The following is a 16,795-nucleotide window of genomic DNA, read 5'->3' on the forward strand; positions in this document are numbered from 1 at the left end:
ACAGAAATACCCAATATCTTGTTCTAGCAAGATATTGGGTATTTCTGTCTTTTCTTTCTTCAAAAATTCTTATATGTTAGCAGAAAAACCTTATCCATTAATAGATGGAACTTCAACAGCAGCTAAGTCTAGAGGGAAGTTGTGAGCATTACGTTCGTGCATTACTTCCATACCAAGGTTAGCACGGTTGATGATATCAGCCCAAGTATTAATAACGCGACCTTGACTATCAACTACAGATTGGTTGAAATTGAAACCATTTAGGTTGAAAGCCATAGTACTAATACCTAAAGCAGTGAACCAGATTCCTACTACAGGCCAAGCAGCCAAGAAGAAGTGTAAAGAACGAGAGTTGTTGAAACTAGCATATTGGAAGATTAATCGGCCAAAATAACCATGAGCAGCCACAATATTATAAGTTTCTTCCTCTTGACCAAATTTGTAACCCTCATTAGCAGATTCATTTTCAGTAGTTTCCCTGATCAAACTAGAGGTTACCAAGGAACCATGCATAGCACTGAATAGGGAACCGCCGAATACACCAGCTACACCTAACATGTGGAATGGATGCATAAGGATGTTGTGCTCTGCCTGGAATACAATCATAAAGTTGAAAGTACCAGAGATTCCTAAAGGCATACCATCAGAAAAGCTTCCTTGACCAATAGGGTAAATCAAGAAAACAGCAGTAGCAGCTGCAACAGGAGCTGAATATGCAACAGCAATCCAAGGACGCATACCCAGACGGAAACTAAGTTCCCACTCACGACCCATATAACAAGCTACACCAAGTAAGAAGTGTAGAACAATTAGCTCATAAGGACCACCATTGTATAACCACTCATCAACAGATGCAGCTTCCCAAATTGGGTAAAAGTGCAATCCGATCGCCGCAGAAGTAGGGATAATAGCACCAGAGATAATATTGTTTCCATAAAGTAAAGAACCAGAAACAGGCTCACGAATACCATCAATATCTACTGGAGGGGCAGCGATGAAGGCGATAATAAATACAGAAGTTGCGGTCAATAAGGTAGGGATCATCAAAACACCGAACCATCCGATGTAAAGACGATTTTCAGTGCTAGTTATCCAGTTGCAGAAGCGACCCCACAGGCTTGTACTTTCGCGTCTCTCTAAAATTGCAGTCATGGTAAGATCTTGGTTTATTCAAATTGCAAGGACTCCCAAGCACACGTATTAACTAGAATATAGATAATAGAAGGCTTGTTATTTAACAGTATAACATAGACTATATACCAATGTCAACCAAGTCAGCCCAAAGATTAGCTATCCATATAACTAAATTAACCAAACCAATAATTTTGTATTTGTAAATGAAGTGAGTCAAAGTTTTTAACTTTGATGAGTCTTTTCTATATGGGTTGCCCGGGACTCGAACCCGGAACTAGTCGGATGGAGTAGATAATTCTTCCTTGTTACAATAGAGAAAAAATCCCTCCCCAAATCGTGCTTGCATTTTTCATTGCACACGACTTTCCCTATGTAGAAATAGCCAATTTCTATTCCAAAGAGGAAGTTCTACTAATTTTTTTAATTAGTAACTTGATTCACCTACTCTTTATTATAATAAAAAGAACATTTCAGAATGAAAAATAGAAAAGTTTTTTCTTGATCATTTATCAACCCTTTCCTGTTTCTTAATTTCGTCTAATGATTAATTAAGAGGGTTGACCAGGTCATTGATACGTATAATATCCAAATACCAAATACGCTCAGTGTGTGATCCACAGAAAGAAAAAAGAGTTGTTTTGGTGAACATCAAAGAAAAAACTTGCTCTTCTTCCATAAAAAATTCTTCTAAAAATGCCGAACCCAATCGTTGCATAAAAGTTCGTACCGTGCTTTTATGTTTCCGAGCTAAAGTTCTAGCGCATGAAAGTCGAAGTATATACTTTAGTCGATACAAAGTCCGTTTTTTCGAAGATCCACTATGATAATGAAAAAGATTTCTACATATCCGACCAAATCGATCAAGAATATCCCAATCTGATAAATCTGTCCAAATGGGTTTACTAATAGGATGCCCCGATCCAGTACAAAATTGAGCTTTTGATAAGTATCCTATGAGGAGAGTAGCGGGGACTATGGTATCGAATTTTTTCATTCGAGTATCTATTAGAAATGACTTCTCCAGCATTTGATTCCTTACTAACAAAGAACTTTTTGGTACACTTGAAAGGTACCCCATAAAATCGAAGCAAGAGTTTGCTAATTGGTTTATATGGATTCTTCGCGGCTGAGTCCAAAAACAGAAATAATATTGCCAGAAATTGATAAGGTAGCATTTCCATTTCTTCTTCAAAAAAAAAGTGCCTTTTGATGCAAGAATTGCCTTTCCTTGATATCGAACATAATGCATAAGAGGATCCATAAAGAACCATAGGGTTTTCCGAGAAAAACCAGGGTACATTATCCCAAAATGTTCCATCTTCCTAGAAAAGTGGATTCGTTCCAGAAAAGTTCCAGAAGATGCTAATGGTAAGCAAGAAGATTGTTTACGAAGAAACAACAAAAAAAATTCATATTCTGATACATAAGAGTTATATAGGAATCGAAACAGTCTTTTATTTTCTTTTTGAAAATAAAAAATGGATTTCATTGAAGTAATAAAACTATTCCAATTCGAATAATAGTTGAGAAAGAATCGCAATAAATGCAAAGATGGAACATCTTGGATACGGTATTGAAGGAGTTGAACCAGGATTTCCAAATGGATAGGATAGGGTATTTCTATATGTGATAGATAATCCAAATGCAAAAATTTGTCTTCTAAAAAGGGAAATATTGAATGAATAGAGCGTAAATTCTGAAACTTTGGTATTTCTTTTTCTTTCGGACAAAATAATTCCCGTAGCGAGAATGGGATTTCCACAACGATCGCAAACCCTTCAGATAGAATCTGAGAATAAAACTCAGAATAAAAATAATTTTTGTAATCCAATAATCGATCTTGGTTAGGATGATTAACCGAGTTATCCAAAAAATTCTGCTGATACATTCGAATAATTAAACGTTTCACAAGTAGTGAACTAAATTTCTTGTTATTACAACTAACAACTATTTCCACAGGTTCAGAACCATTTAATCCATAATGGTGGGCAAATGCATAAATATATTCCTGAAAGAGAAGTGGGTAGACAAAGTATTGTTGACGAGATTTATGTTTTTCTGAATACCCTTCGAATTTTTCCATTTGTATTTCTACTTGAATCAGAGAGAAGAAGCATTTCTCGGTTTATCGAATGATGATACATAGTGCAATATGGTCAGAACAGGGTGTTGCATTTTTAATACAAACCCTGGAAAGAAAGGGAGTCTAATCCACAGATCTTTTTCTGCTCCTTTTCTACCCAATTAGTTTATGTTTGTTCTAATTAAAAAAAAAGAACAGAACAAGTTTTTTATTTTTGCAGGCCAATCGCTCTTTTGACTTTGGAATACAGCCTCTTTATCAATATACTGCTTCTTTTACACATTCAATCCATAACATCCCTTATTCAATCCATAATCAAGAATAATTAGGATTTCTAAAAAAAAAAGAAAAATAAAGGGTCCACTCATAGGAAAACCCAACCTTTCCCCGCATCCGGCACTAATCTATTTTTAACGTCTAATTAGAGCGGGGAATCATTCCAATTAGGAAGTTCAGCTCGTTGCTTTTTATTTTACCAGAATTGGAGCCAGGCTCTATCCATTTATTCATTAGACCCAGAAAATCGTAATTTTGGATTCCATTCAAAAAAGATTGATTTTATTACGACATGCTATTTTTTCCATTCATTACCTTTGAGGATCAGTCGTGGTCTTCTAGACTCTACCAAGAGTCTGGACGAATTTGTTGTTTCATCCAAATGTGTAAAAGATCATAGTCGCACTTAAAAGCCGAGTACTCTACCATTGAGTTAGCAACCCAGATAAAAAAAGGATCTTAGATACGATCGAAATCCAAAAATCAATGGAATTACACCGCGCGCTTCTGTCAAAACATTGAACTAGCAAGACATCAAAAGATTTTTTTTATCGACCATGAAAAACACTCAAATGCCAAAACGAACAGGTCCGGTTAAATTCCACTAAAGTAAAGTTAAAAAAAGAGCGACCCTAATCACGATGGCCAAATTCTCCTTATTTTTAGCGATTTTTATTAAAAAAAATATATATTATATTGTATGAGAATACATGCAAGAGGAACACCCTTATCATTTGAGCGAAGTGTAGGCGGAAAAATTGAATATGGAGTGAGGATAAAGAGACCCATCTATCTACAAATTCTATTTGTTCAATAGACCTTTGTCAATGGAAATACAATGGTAAGAAAACAAATTAGATAGAAAAAGTAAATAAAATAGGGGCTTATGTTGAATTGGCACGATATAATAGAAATCCAAATAGGATTAAAAAAGAGGTAAATTGTGTCTAAATAATTAGACAACTAGGAATACTAATAATCTTCTCCTATCCTACTTTTTGATTCATTTAGTTCTTCAATTAACTCAAAGTTCTTTCTTTTTCTTTAAAGAATTCCGCCTTCCTTAAAATATCATAAACAGTTCTTGTTGGTTGAGCACCCTTTTCAAGGAAATAGAGAATAGCTGGAACATTTAAACAAGTTTGATTCTTTATCGGATCATAAAAACCTACTTTTTGAAGATCTCTTCCTTCTCTTCGAGATCGAACATCAATTGCAACGATTCGATAGACAGCTTATTGGGATAGATGTAGATAAACAACGCCCCCCCCTAGAAACGTATAGGAGGTTTTCTCCTCATACGGCTCGAGAAAATGATTCGAATTTCTGTCGATAATAATAGAAATTAGACTATGACGTGCATTAATTTCCTTACAGAAAAAACAAATTTCATTTATACTCATGACTCAAGTGGGCTAATTTTGCCTGACAAACTTCGAAGGCAAAAAATCCTTCCAAAATTTTTGAGTCGTCTTTAAACTCTTTTCTTTGTCTCATTTCGAACGAATTGACTTTTATTCCTTATTCTGATCCAACTCTGTTGTTGAGACAATTGAAAATTGTGTTTACTTGTTCTGGAATCCTTTATCTTTGATTTGTGAAATCCTTGGGTTTAGACATTACTTCGGGAATTCCTATTTTTTTCTTTCAAAAGAGTAGCAACATACCCTTTTTTCTTATTTCCTTCGATAAAGCATTTATCTCTTCTATAGAAATCTAATAAGAGGGATTGATTCTGATATACTTTTATTGGACTTTATTCTTATTTTAACCTTTCGATTTATTTCTATATTAAGGATAGACTGACAAAGTTGGCCTAATTTATTAGTTTTCACTAACCCTAGATTCTTTCCCTTGATAAAAAAAATTCTGTCCTCTCGAGCTCCATCGTGTACTATGTTACTTAAACCCAGCGCAAATTTGGTTCGGAACGAATAGAACAGGCTATGTCGAGCCAAGAGCATTTTCATTACTATGGAAAATGATGGATAGAAAAATCCACAATCGATCATGTCCTTCAAGTCGCACGTTGCTTTCTACCACATCGTTTTAAACGAAGTTTTACCATAACAAACATTCCTCTTTTCATTGCAAAGTGGTATAGAGAATTGATCCAATATGGATGGAATCATGAATAGTCATTGGTTTAGTTTTTTTATACTAATTAAAACTTGCTATCTATGGAGCAATATGGATAAAAGAAAGTAAGTATTTATCCGGGAAGCCTCCGCCAAGATCCAATTTATTTAAACCCATATTAAAATTCTATCATATGAATGAAACATAGTTTGAAAAAGACGACTAAACAAGTTTGCTTAAAACTTATTTATTCTTAAATTTCCACCCTCAACGGATGGCTCGAGATGATCAATCTTGAAGTGAGAAAAGAAGGATTGACTCTTCCTCAATAAATAAACTATCAACCTCCAAAAAAGTTTAATTAATTTAATTACTAGAATTAGAATTCTAGTAGTAATATATTTTTTCAGTACCAAAAACAATTAACTATAATAACTAAATAAACTATTCCAATGAAAAGATTGAAAGTTTTTGGTAGTTATAGAATTCTCGTACTTCTTCAACTCGAATACCAAAAGGAAGAAAAAAATATGACTAAGTGATTTTATTTTATAGTAGAGGCATATCCTGAATGTGCTTGATAGATCCCATTTTTTCATGAAAATAAAGATAGTCAATTTGACTGGACTTAAGACTTTATTATGTTTTCTGAGAAAGAATAAGATATCATTATTCTCTTTAATAAACTTTTGTCTTTAATAAACTTTTGTCTCGTACGGAATACTATATGATTTCACCGTTTGTTTCATCAGAAACAATCTGGGACGGAAGGATTCGAACCTCCGAGTAACGGGACCAAAACCCGCTGCCTTACCACTTGGCCACGCCCCATTTCGGGTTTTATGCGACACTAATAAACACTAGTATGTTTATTTGTTATTCGTCAATACCATTTCAATTACATAAAAAAGGAGGGATATTCTCTTGCTAGTATTCTACACATGCGGATAATATAGAATCAAAAAAATGCATTGATCATTACATGGAATTCTATTAAGATATTATATGAAAGTCGAATTTATTCCACTCTCATTTGAGAGTGCAAATACAAGGAGGTATTTTGTGTTTGGGAAAGTCCGAAGAAAAAAGATTTTGAATCTGCCTTTTCCTTCTTTCCCTTAAAAAAAATAACTCAAGAAAAATCCAATTATTTACTCTACAAGAATGAAATGCTTGTTATGCCTAATATACTTAGTTTAACCTGTATCTGTTTTAATTCTGTTCTTTATCCTACTAGTTTTTTCTTTGCCAAATTACCCGAAGCTTATGCTATTTTCAATCCAATCGTGGATATTATGCCTGTTATACCTCTATTCTTTTTTCTATTAGCCTTTGTTTGGCAAGCTGCTGTAAGTTTTCGATGAAATCTTTAGTACTCTGTATGCCAAATTGAATGATGTGTTCATTCCAAAAAAATTTAAAAATGGGTAAAAGCCGAGAAGTTTTATATTTTTATATTATGAACCTTCGATTCTAAAATTTAAATTCTTCTACATTGAATGGGTAGCTACAGCAATAAATTTGGATCAGCCTTTCTACTCCCCTGCACCTAGGTTGAGCAGGTACCTAAAGGTACCTACACAATACCTAACCACCTAACCCTATTTTTGCTATTGATAAGAGTGCTTATTATAAAAGAATTCTTGCAATTTTTTTTCAAGAATTCTTTTTTGCATTTTAGGTATAAAAAAAAACCATCCTAGTGGATCCGTGTGGTAAGGAAAAACTGGTAATCTATTCCTTAAAAAAAAATCTTGGAGATTATGTAATGCTTACTCTCAAACTTTTTGTTTATACAGTAGTGATATTCTTTGTTTCACTCTTTATCTTTGGATTCTTATCTAATGACCCAGGACGGAATCCTGGACGCGAGGAGTAAAAATTCAGTTTTTTTTTTTTTTTCTTATTGGATTTGTTTCGTACATTTATCTATGAGAAAATCCGGGGGTCAGAATTCTTTCCAATTCGAAAGTCCCAAATGATCCAAGGGAGCGGAAAGAGAGGGATTCGAACCCTCGGTACAAAAAAATTGTACAACGGATTAGCAATCCGCCGCTTTAGTCCACTCAGCCATCTCTCCACGTTCCAAAGCGAAAGGTTTCCGTGATATGATATAGGCAAGAAATAAGAAATAACGGTTGCAAAAAAAACCCCCTTTTTTTCTTTCAAAAGTCTATAAAAATTATATTGCCAATTCCATTTTAATTATATTCTTTTTTCTTAATGTTAATAAAAAAAGAAGAAAATTCTTGTTTTTTCTTTCTAAAAATCGATATTGGCCGAGAGACAATCAAATAGATTTTCTCTTTAGCGGGCATTTCCATATAGGACTTGTTATAATTATAATAAAACAAGCAGGTTATATAAAAAAAACGCTTTTTTTGTCGATTATTTATCAAGAAAGCAAAAAGGGTTCTTATCAAATCCACCATAAAATTGGAAAGAAGCATAAAGTAAGTAGACCTGACTCCTTTAATGATGCCTCTATCCGCTATTCTGATATATAAATTCGATGTAGATGAAATTGTATAAGCGAATTTTTTTTATTTCCTTAGACTTAGACCGCGCAAGACAAGAATTTTTCGCTATTTACGATTTCATATTCTTGTTACTAGATGTTCTATAGGAATAAGAAGAAATCGCAACTCCTTTGCGCTACACATAAAATTGGATTTCGAAGGTCCATTTTTTTTTTCAGAATCCTCTATTTTAGTTCTTCCACCCATGCAATAGAGAGGGAATGGGAAAAGAAGGGTTACTTTTATTTTCATTTTTCCCTTAAAAGATAGACTTTGAAATAGGAGTCTTGGAATAATGCTGAATTCAAAGGTTTATTTCTTTCTATAGTATAAGAAAAACAATTTATTTCTATTTCTATAGTATAAGAAAAACAAATAGAGTATAAGAAAAACAAATAGTATAAGAAAAACAAATCGAATCAAATTCATGGATTTACCACGACCTCGGTTGTGACTGTGACTCCATAGATAAAAATGGGAAATTTCTCTCTTCGAGACCATTGAAAAAGGGCATTGAACGACAAAGAAATCGTCCACAGATAATAAAACTATCATATGCCTTGGAAAGTGATATGAGGTGCTCGGAAATGGTTGAAGTAATTGAATAGGAGGATCACTATGACTATAGCCCTTGGTAGAATTCCTAAAGAAGAAAATGATCTATTTGATACTATGGATGACTGGTTACGAAGGGACCGTTTCGTTTTTGTAGGATGGTCTGGCCTATTGCTCTTTCCTTGTGCTTATTTCGCTTTAGGGGGTTGGTTTACAGGGACAACTTTTGTAACTTCTTGGTATACCCATGGATTGGCTAGTTCCTATTTGGAAGGTTGTAATTTCTTAACCGCAGCAGTTTCTACCCCTGCCAATAGTTTAGCACACTCTTTGTTGCTACTATGGGGACCCGAAGCACAAGGAGATTTTACTCGTTGGTGTCAATTAGGCGGTCTATGGACTTTTGTAGCTCTCCACGGGGCTTTTGCACTAATAGGTTTCATGTTACGCCAATTTGAACTTGCTCGGTCTGTTCAATTGCGGCCTTATAATGCAATCTCATTCTCTGGTCCAATTGCTGTTTTTGTTTCTGTATTCCTTATTTATCCACTGGGGCAATCTGGTTGGTTCTTTGCGCCGAGTTTTGGCGTAGCAGCGATATTTCGATTCATCCTTTTCTTCCAAGGATTTCATAATTGGACGTTGAACCCATTTCATATGATGGGAGTTGCCGGAGTATTAGGTGCGGCTCTGCTATGCGCTATTCATGGAGCGACCGTAGAAAACACTCTATTTGAGGACGGTGATGGTGCAAATACCTTCCGTGCTTTTAACCCAACTCAAGCTGAAGAAACTTATTCCATGGTCACTGCTAACCGCTTTTGGTCCCAAATCTTTGGTGTTGCTTTTTCCAATAAACGTTGGTTACATTTCTTTATGCTATTTGTACCCGTCACCGGTTTATGGATGAGTGCTATTGGCGTAGTTGGCTTGGCTCTGAACTTACGTGCCTATGACTTTGTTTCCCAGGAAATCCGTGCAGCGGAAGATCCTGAATTTGAGACTTTCTACACCAAAAATATTCTTTTAAACGAGGGTATTCGTGCGTGGATGGCAGCTCAGGATCAGCCTCATGAAAATCTTATATTCCCTGAGGAGGTTCTACCACGTGGAAACGCTCTTTAATGGAACTTTCGTTTTAGCTGGTCGTGACCAAGAAACCACCGGCTTTGCTTGGTGGGCTGGGAATGCCAGACTTATCAATTTGTCCGGTAAACTGCTTGGAGCTCATGTAGCCCATGCCGGATTAATCGTATTCTGGGCCGGAGCAATGAACCTATTTGAAGTGGCCCATTTCGTACCAGAAAAGCCCATGTATGAACAAGGGTTGATTTTACTTCCACACTTAGCTACTCTAGGTTGGGGAGTAGGGCCAGGGGGGGAAGTTCTAGATACTTTTCCGTACTTTGTATCTGGCGTACTTCACCTAATTTCCTCCGCAGTCTTAGGCTTCGGTGGCATTTATCACGCGCTTCTGGGACCCGAGACTCTTGAGGAATCTTTTCCATTCTTTGGTTATGTCTGGAAAGATAGAAATAAAATGACTACAATTTTGGGTATTCACTTAATTTTGTTAGGTCTAGGTGCTTTTCTTCTAGTACTCAAGGCTCTTTATTTTGGCGGTGTATATGATACCTGGGCCCCTGGGGGGGGAGATGTAAGAAAAATTACCAATTTGACCCTTAGCCCCAGTGTTATATTTGGTTATTTACTAAAATCTCCTTTTGGTGGAGAAGGGTGGATTGTTAGTGTAGATGATTTAGAAGATATAATTGGTGGGCATGTATGGTTGGGTTTTATTTGTGTATTTGGCGGAATTTGGCATATTTTAACCAAACCCTTCGCATGGGCTCGCCGTGCATTTGTATGGTCTGGAGAAGCTTACTTGTCTTATAGTTTAGCTGCTTTATCTGTCTTTGGTTTTATCGCTTGTTGTTTTGTATGGTTCAATAATACAGCTTATCCGAGTGAGTTTTATGGACCCACCGGGCCAGAAGCTTCTCAAGCTCAAGCATTTACTTTTCTAGTTAGAGACCAGCGTCTTGGAGCTAATGTGGGATCCGCTCAAGGACCCACAGGTTTAGGTAAATATCTAATGCGTTCCCCAACTGGGGAGGTTATCTTTGGAGGGGAAACTATGCGTTTTTGGGACCTTCGTGCTCCATGGTTAGAACCTCTAAGGGGCCCCAACGGTTTGGACTTGAGTAGGTTGAAAAAAGACATACAACCTTGGCAAGAACGACGCTCAGCAGAATATATGACCCACGCTCCTTTAGGCTCTTTAAATTCCGTGGGTGGCGTAGCTACCGAGATCAATGCAGTTAATTATGTCTCTCCTAGAAGTTGGTTATCAACTTCTCATTTTGTTCTAGGATTCTTCTTTTTTGTGGGCCATTTATGGCATGCAGGAAGAGCCCGAGCTGCTGCAGCAGGTTTTGAAAAGGGAATCGATCGTGATTTGGAACCTGTTCTTTACATGAACCCTCTTAACTAAGATTTTCTTATTTATACCTGTTCTACTTTTTTTCTGTTCTGGCTCGGTTATTCCATCTAGCCGAGCCATTCATTCCTTTTTATGAAAGAAAGATAAGGGACAGAAAAAAAAAAAAAATGAAAGAAACAAACGTATTCAATAAGCAAAAGGAGAGAGAGGGATTCGAACCCTCGATAGTTCCTAGAACTATACCGGTTTTCAAGACCGGAGCTATCAACCACTCAGCCATCTCTCCACAGCCTAATCCTTATTTTACTCCTACAAATAGAACATAGCCATATAAAAAATAAAAAGATTTATTAGCCTCTAGAAAGATATCAGATACAAGTTCCTTTTCGATATATCTCTGTATACTGTATACACGGATACAGGATCCGCTATACCCGCTTGTGAAATAAAGAGTAAATAATCTCTTCTCACCCCCATATCCAAATAAAAAAGCGGTTTAAGTAATAAATTTGAATTAAAGAGAAGAATCAATGGATTCATGATTAAACCCCTCCTACTTCTTGTATTTTTTTACAATTTTGGTTTAAGTGAGGGATCAAATATGTAGTCAACTTTATTTGATGGTAGCTTGGAGGATTAGAAATATGACTATTGCTTTCCAATTAGCTGTTTTTGCATTAATTGCGACTTCCTCAGTCTTAGTAATTAGTGTACCCCTTGTATTTGCTTCTCCTGATGGTTGGTCAAATAATAAAAATGTTGTATTTTCCGGTACATCGTTATGGATTGGACTAGTCTTTCTCGTAGCTATTCTGAATTCTCTCATTTCTTAAATTAAATTTGGTTAATATTTATTAACCCCATAAAAAAGAAATAATAAAGGCCATTTCTTCTAAAAAATTAGAATAGTGAGACGTATTAAAACGCAATTTGCGTTCCGAATTGCTAGCTCTTCTCTTTCAGTATTATGAAATTCCATTCCCATTAGAATATTCATTCACAGATAATAAAAAAAGGAAAACTCTAATATAATAGAAAATGAAATGAAACGGTCGACCCAGACATAGAAGGTCGACCCAGGCGGATATACGCTATAAAATATATACCGTAGCGAGCGTAGTTCAATGGTAAAATATCTCCTTGCCAAGGAGAAGATACGGGTTCGATTCCCGCCGCTCGCCCGCTTAATTTATCAAAGTACTATGATAAAAAGTTTAGTCTAGTTAACTGTTTAACTACTTATATTAAATTAAGTATTAATTAGGTGTTAGTCTAGTGCCGTATCCCTTACTATCTTACCCTTCCTTTGCATCCCACTCAAAAAAAGAGGGCGCTCCGGAGGCAGAAATAGAACTCGCCAACAGAGCTCCAAAAATTGGGTATTAACTGAGACAAACAACGGGCAAACTTTTTTTAAAGGGAAGAGAGAGGTAGACTGTCCCTTTCGTTTCATTTTTATTTTCTGCAGGGTAGGGAGAAGCCTTGCGCCTTCTTTTTTTGAAGGCAAGTGACTTCGCAAACTGCTCAATTTTGCCCTCTAGGGCCGGGAACTAATGAATAAAAAAGGGTTGGATACGCCCCTCTACCATATCTAGAGAAATAGAATAGTCCTTTTATACAGACTGCTAAGTGCGGAGACGGGAATCGAACCCGTGACCTCAAGGTTATGAGCCTCGTGAGCTACCAAACTGCTCTACTCCGCTCTGGAGTACCAGAAACTGGTGGACAAAAAAGGCTTGAATACAAGCCTCTAACATGTCTAGACAAAGAGAATACTCCTTTTATACAGAATGGAGCGGGTAGCGGGAATCGAACCCGCATCGTTAGCTTGGAAGGCTAGGGGTTATAGTCGACGTTGGTTGATTATTTTTAACGTCTCTAATTCAAAACCGAACATGAAATTTTGATTTCATTCGGCTCCTTTATGGATATTCTCACCACTTAACATCTATGTCAGCTTTTCTATTTGAATGGAACCAAAGCTCTCCGCTTTCTAGATGATCCTTATAGAGTAGGAGATAGAAATTCTATCTAAATCCATCTAATCTACTTACTTCGTTCCCTAATTTCATTCAAGAGATCCTGAGGAAAAGAATTGGGTTTCCACCGAGCTTAAACAATATGCGGATGGTTCTAGTAAACCAAAACTATCGTTTTTTAGCTATTTGGCTTCCTTATTCCTTATTTTAAGAAGATTTAGTTACGATTGGAAATCAACTTTTTTGTATCTTCATCCATAGATCCTTTACTCATATTTTCAAAATTGGAATACTTAATCCAATGCAAAATTATGCTTCGCGACTCTGTACTCATAATCCTATTTTTATTTTGGATGCAATTTAAATTAGTCTTTGGATACAAATCGCCAGAATGTATATTCTTCCTCAATATGCTATTGAGAGGAAAAGGATTTAATCCTTTATAAGAACTAAAGTTTTCATCGGAATATAAAAATAAAAAACTTAAGGATGCCTTAAGTATATCATTTCAAATTCAGTTATTATTATTATATAGAACGAATCACACTTTTACCACTAAACTATACCCGCTACATTGTAGATTATGGTATAAATGGTACCCTTTGTCAAGGATAGCCATTTGACAAGAAGGCTAATTCCCCCTTATTGAATCAGATGGAGAAGGTTCATGACACTGAGCCGTTGGTACTTCTACTTCGATCGCTCGCCTTTACTTTAGGATTTAGATAGCCCCTCTGGTCTGTAAAAAAATCTTTTCTTACCATGCTAATAGCGCCTGAACCAAATGTATTTATTTTGATTAGGATCCTATTCTACGGTTACGACTACAATAATAATTATTTACTTTGCAAGGACGTAAGTGTGTCAGACTGCTAAATTGTTTTATTATTCCTACAATATAAACTAGGGGATATAGGGGGTAACACTGTCCCTATAAATTCCTTTTTCCTTTTCTTTTTTGTCCAGAATTGAACAAAAAAGAAATTATGGAAGATGTTTTCTTCCCCCATTAAGTCCGAGCCATAGAGTAAGAGTGAGATGAGTTTTCCAAATTCATCATAGACTTTCCCTATGGCTTGATAGAAGTAAGCAGCAAAGAGTCGTAACTTAAAGAAAAAAACGGACAGGGCCGACAGATTTACCTGATGTAAAGAAGATCCTAAAAGTCTCTGATTAGTCGACTCTCTCCATTTAACACTTTCCTCTCTCTCCTTTTTTCCACTGACTCAATTCTAGTTTATTAGATTCTTGTTTAAAAGAATGAAAAAAGTTCAATAGAACTAAGAACACATAAAAAATAGCATAGAGGATCAAGGCCATTACCAAAAGTTCCTCCCAAGGATCCTATATCCTATTGGGTATCTGTTCCCCGCCTTTTCCCGCTAGGATCGGAAATCTTATATTTTCCATATCCATATACCGTTGAATCCTTGGGGTTCCAGAATCCGCCTATTTTACTAGTCTTCGGAAACGGAAAACCCTGAACCAAGAAGAGTTGGATATGTTATGTAGGGTATGTTTTTTTTTTTATTAATTTTATTTTGAGCTCTCAAGATATCGATATATACATATACAATCTCTACATAATGTCTCTCTCTCTATCTCTATATATTATATATATAATATGTACATTATGCAGTAGACCCATAATGGGAAATCCAAGTGGCTAATTTTTGAATTAAATAAAAAGCCCTTTTAACTCAGTGGTAGAGTAATGCCATGGTAAGGCATAAGTCATCGGTTCAAATCCGATAAAGGGCTTTTTAAATTAGTGGTAGAGTAATCTCGTGCTAAGACGTAAGTCGTTGGTTCGAATCTGATAGAGTACTTTTCTACTAAATTGATTCACTTTTGTTCTTTGTTTTTGAAACTTTCTCTATATTTTTAGAGAATTTTATGACTTAGTGCGGGATGGATGCATTTTTGGTCTGAACACTAAATGAAGCACGGAGAATTAATCTATAACGATCAACTAAAAAAAATCCTAGATGAAAACATAACAGAAAAGTTGGAAAAACTCTTTGCTTTGGATCTATTTATACTTTTCGAGTATATTGACAATTCCAAAAAACTGCTCATACTATGATTATAGTATAATCACGAGCGGTTGTATATGGCCCTATCGTCTAGTGATGCCCCTATCGTCTAGTGGTTCAGGACATCTCTCTTTCAAGGAGGCAGCGGGGATTCGACTTCCCCTGGGGGTAGGGAGTATTATGAAAGGAGGTTAATCATAGATTAGCAAAAACCCTAGAATAAATTCTTCCTGGGTCGATGCCCGAGTGGTTAATGGGGACGGACTGTAAATTCGTTGACAATGTCTACGCTGGTTCAAATCCAGCTCGGCCCAAACCAAAAATCTAGGGCTTCGTGAGTATGAACTAAATCCTTTTGTTTTTCTTCCATAAAATAAAATGTCTGATCTATAGAAATAAAAGATAAAGAAAAAAGGGAAATTTTTTTTCTAATCCATATCTCTCTCATTCCTTTCTTACAAACAAAAGAGTTTTTCTTATTGAAGGCTGGATTATTATCCATTTTTAGTGATAAAAAATCACGACATACTAGTTATGTCACTCTCACTATACCCACGTATAATATAATATGTGGGTATGTAGTATATGATTCGTCTATTTCTTAGAGTACGAAAGACGAATCGAATCTTCTTATGGTTCTATTTAAGAATGGGTATGCCATACACCCCGCGGGGATTGTAGTTCAATTGGTCAGAGCACCGCCCTGTCAAGGCGGAAGCTGCGGGTTCGAGCCCCGTCAGTCCCGAACTAGGGTTCAATGAATGGAGAAATTGATATTTCCTTTTTCCATGAAAAAAAGGGGCAGGGAGCAAGATCAAATACCCACAGGGCACCCTTACTTCACTTTTTTATTTTGCATCCCTCATTAAAGAGGGAGGGAAGGCATATAGGAATTTTTTTTCACTACTCCCGATCGATAAAGATAAAGAAAGACACACATACGATATGTGGATTAGTAGAATTTAGGATATTATATTACTCTATCTTTCTTTATGATGATACCATCCTCATCTTAATTTCCTATTCCACTCTTATGGAATAGAGTACCGGTATTTTACCGGAATCCATACATAAATCGTATTCCCTTTTTATTTCAGACCTCTTTTCCCCATCTCACTTCTACTGCTTATTTGGATGTCTATGTGACCCATAGAAAGTTGGTCATATAATACATACATAATTGTATGTATAACTATAAGAAAAAGGAAGGGAAATTGTATAAGATTAAGAAAGTAGAAGATTAAGAAAGCTCGTGGGTTAGAGATATAGAAAAGAAAAAGTAGAAAAGGATTAAAAAAGAGGGAATTCCTAATCCAATCAAAAAACCCATTTTGGTCTTAGTGTGGATAGAGGATCTTCCTATGTTATACTATATAACTCTCATCCGTGAAATATAACTCTCATCCATGAATTGATTTGATAGATCCGATATTCATAATATTGAATTGATTCAGTATTATCAGAATGCAAGCCCTACCCTTGAATTTACAAGATACCCCTTTTTCCTCTCCATGGGATTACATCCCGAGTTATTGTGAAAATAAAAAATAAAGAGGTTATGGAAGTCAATATTCTCGCATTTATTGCTACTGCACTGTTCATTCTAGTTCCTACTTCTTTTTTACTTATTATTTATGTAAAAACAGTCAGCCAAAATAATTAATTGGAATTCCAATTAATCATTGAAGAAA

The 16,795-nt window shown here is 35.8% G+C and overlaps 9 protein-coding genes and 10 non-coding genes across 19 annotated transcripts; 11 read left to right on the forward strand and 8 right to left on the reverse strand. All coding sequences in view use genetic code 11, as the record gives it.

The window, feature by feature from the left end:
- Nucleotides 1-90: 90 nt before the first annotated feature.
- psbA (photosystem II protein D1) lies at nt 91-1,152 on the reverse strand. Its single transcript has one exon. It carries the CDS (start codon nt 1,150-1,152, stop codon nt 91-93), a length of 1,062 nt encoding a protein of 353 aa, YP_008474280.1.
- Nucleotides 1,153-1,373: 221 nt separating this feature from the next.
- On the reverse strand, nt 1,374-3,944 carry trnK-UUU. The gene is made up of 2 exons: nt 3,907-3,944; nt 1,374-1,406 (listed from the first exon to the last, which is right to left on the reverse strand). It is a non-coding gene; the product is annotated as a tRNA-Lys (tRNA).
- matK (maturase K) lies at nt 1,679-3,217 on the reverse strand. The gene has a single exon. The coding sequence runs from the start codon at nt 3,215-3,217 to the stop codon at nt 1,679-1,681; it is 1,539 nt and encodes a 512-aa protein (YP_008474281.1).
- A 568-nt stretch (nt 3,945-4,512) lies between the features above and the next one.
- On the reverse strand, nt 4,513-5,561 carry rps16 (ribosomal protein S16). Its single transcript has 2 exons — nt 5,517-5,561; nt 4,513-4,725 (listed from the first exon to the last, which is right to left on the reverse strand). Exons 1-2 carry the CDS (start codon nt 5,559-5,561, stop codon nt 4,513-4,515), a joined length of 258 nt encoding a protein of 85 aa, YP_008474282.1.
- A 769-nt stretch (nt 5,562-6,330) lies between these two features.
- trnQ-UUG lies at nt 6,331-6,403 on the reverse strand. Its single transcript has one exon. It is a non-coding gene; the product is annotated as a tRNA-Gln (tRNA).
- Nucleotides 6,404-6,750: 347 nt separating this feature from the next.
- Nucleotides 6,751-6,936, forward strand: psbK (photosystem II protein K). The gene has a single exon. The coding sequence runs from the start codon at nt 6,751-6,753 to the stop codon at nt 6,934-6,936; it is 186 nt and encodes a 61-aa protein (YP_008474283.1).
- Nucleotides 6,937-7,340: 404 nt separating this feature from the next.
- psbI (photosystem II protein I) lies at nt 7,341-7,451 on the forward strand. Its single transcript has one exon. It carries the CDS (start codon nt 7,341-7,343, stop codon nt 7,449-7,451), a length of 111 nt encoding a protein of 36 aa, YP_008474284.1.
- A 113-nt stretch (nt 7,452-7,564) lies between these two features.
- trnS-GCU lies at nt 7,565-7,652 on the reverse strand. The gene has a single exon. It is a non-coding gene; the product is annotated as a tRNA-Ser (tRNA).
- A 1,057-nt stretch (nt 7,653-8,709) lies between these two features.
- Nucleotides 8,710-9,771, forward strand: psbD (photosystem II protein D2). Its single transcript has one exon. It carries the CDS (start codon nt 8,710-8,712, stop codon nt 9,769-9,771), a length of 1,062 nt encoding a protein of 353 aa, YP_008474285.1.
- Nucleotides 9,719-11,140, forward strand: psbC (photosystem II CP43 chlorophyll apoprotein). The gene has a single exon. It carries the CDS (start codon nt 9,719-9,721, stop codon nt 11,138-11,140), a length of 1,422 nt encoding a protein of 473 aa, YP_008474286.1.
- Nucleotides 11,141-11,287: 147 nt separating this feature from the next.
- Nucleotides 11,288-11,375, reverse strand: trnS-UGA. Its single transcript has one exon. It is a non-coding gene; the product is annotated as a tRNA-Ser (tRNA).
- Nucleotides 11,376-11,733: 358 nt separating this feature from the next.
- psbZ (photosystem II protein Z) lies at nt 11,734-11,922 on the forward strand. Its single transcript has one exon. The coding sequence runs from the start codon at nt 11,734-11,736 to the stop codon at nt 11,920-11,922; it is 189 nt and encodes a 62-aa protein (YP_008474287.1).
- A 277-nt stretch (nt 11,923-12,199) lies between these two features.
- On the forward strand, nt 12,200-12,270 carry trnG-UCC. Its single transcript has one exon. It is a non-coding gene; the product is annotated as a tRNA-Gly (tRNA).
- Nucleotides 12,271-12,728: 458 nt separating this feature from the next.
- On the reverse strand, nt 12,729-12,785 carry trnfM-CAU. Its single transcript has one exon. It is a non-coding gene; the product is annotated as a tRNA-Met (tRNA).
- A 1,972-nt stretch (nt 12,786-14,757) lies between these two features.
- On the forward strand, nt 14,758-14,829 carry trnT-GGU. Its single transcript has one exon. It is a non-coding gene; the product is annotated as a tRNA-Thr (tRNA).
- A 373-nt stretch (nt 14,830-15,202) lies between these two features.
- On the forward strand, nt 15,203-15,275 carry trnE-UUC. Its single transcript has one exon. It is a non-coding gene; the product is annotated as a tRNA-Glu (tRNA).
- Nucleotides 15,276-15,336: 61 nt separating this feature from the next.
- On the forward strand, nt 15,337-15,418 carry trnY-GUA. The gene has a single exon. It is a non-coding gene; the product is annotated as a tRNA-Tyr (tRNA).
- Nucleotides 15,419-15,775: 357 nt separating this feature from the next.
- Nucleotides 15,776-15,849, forward strand: trnD-GUC. The gene has a single exon. It is a non-coding gene; the product is annotated as a tRNA-Asp (tRNA).
- An 813-nt stretch (nt 15,850-16,662) lies between these two features.
- Nucleotides 16,663-16,767, forward strand: psbM (photosystem II protein M). The gene has a single exon. It carries the CDS (start codon nt 16,663-16,665, stop codon nt 16,765-16,767), a length of 105 nt encoding a protein of 34 aa, YP_008474288.1.
- The last annotated feature ends 28 nt before the right edge of the window (nt 16,768-16,795 follow it).

The sequence above is a fragment of the chloroplast genome of Aegilops tauschii, assembly GCF_002575655.3.
Source record: "Aegilops tauschii chloroplast, complete genome".
NCBI lineage: Eukaryota > Viridiplantae > Streptophyta > Magnoliopsida > Poales > Poaceae > Aegilops > Aegilops tauschii.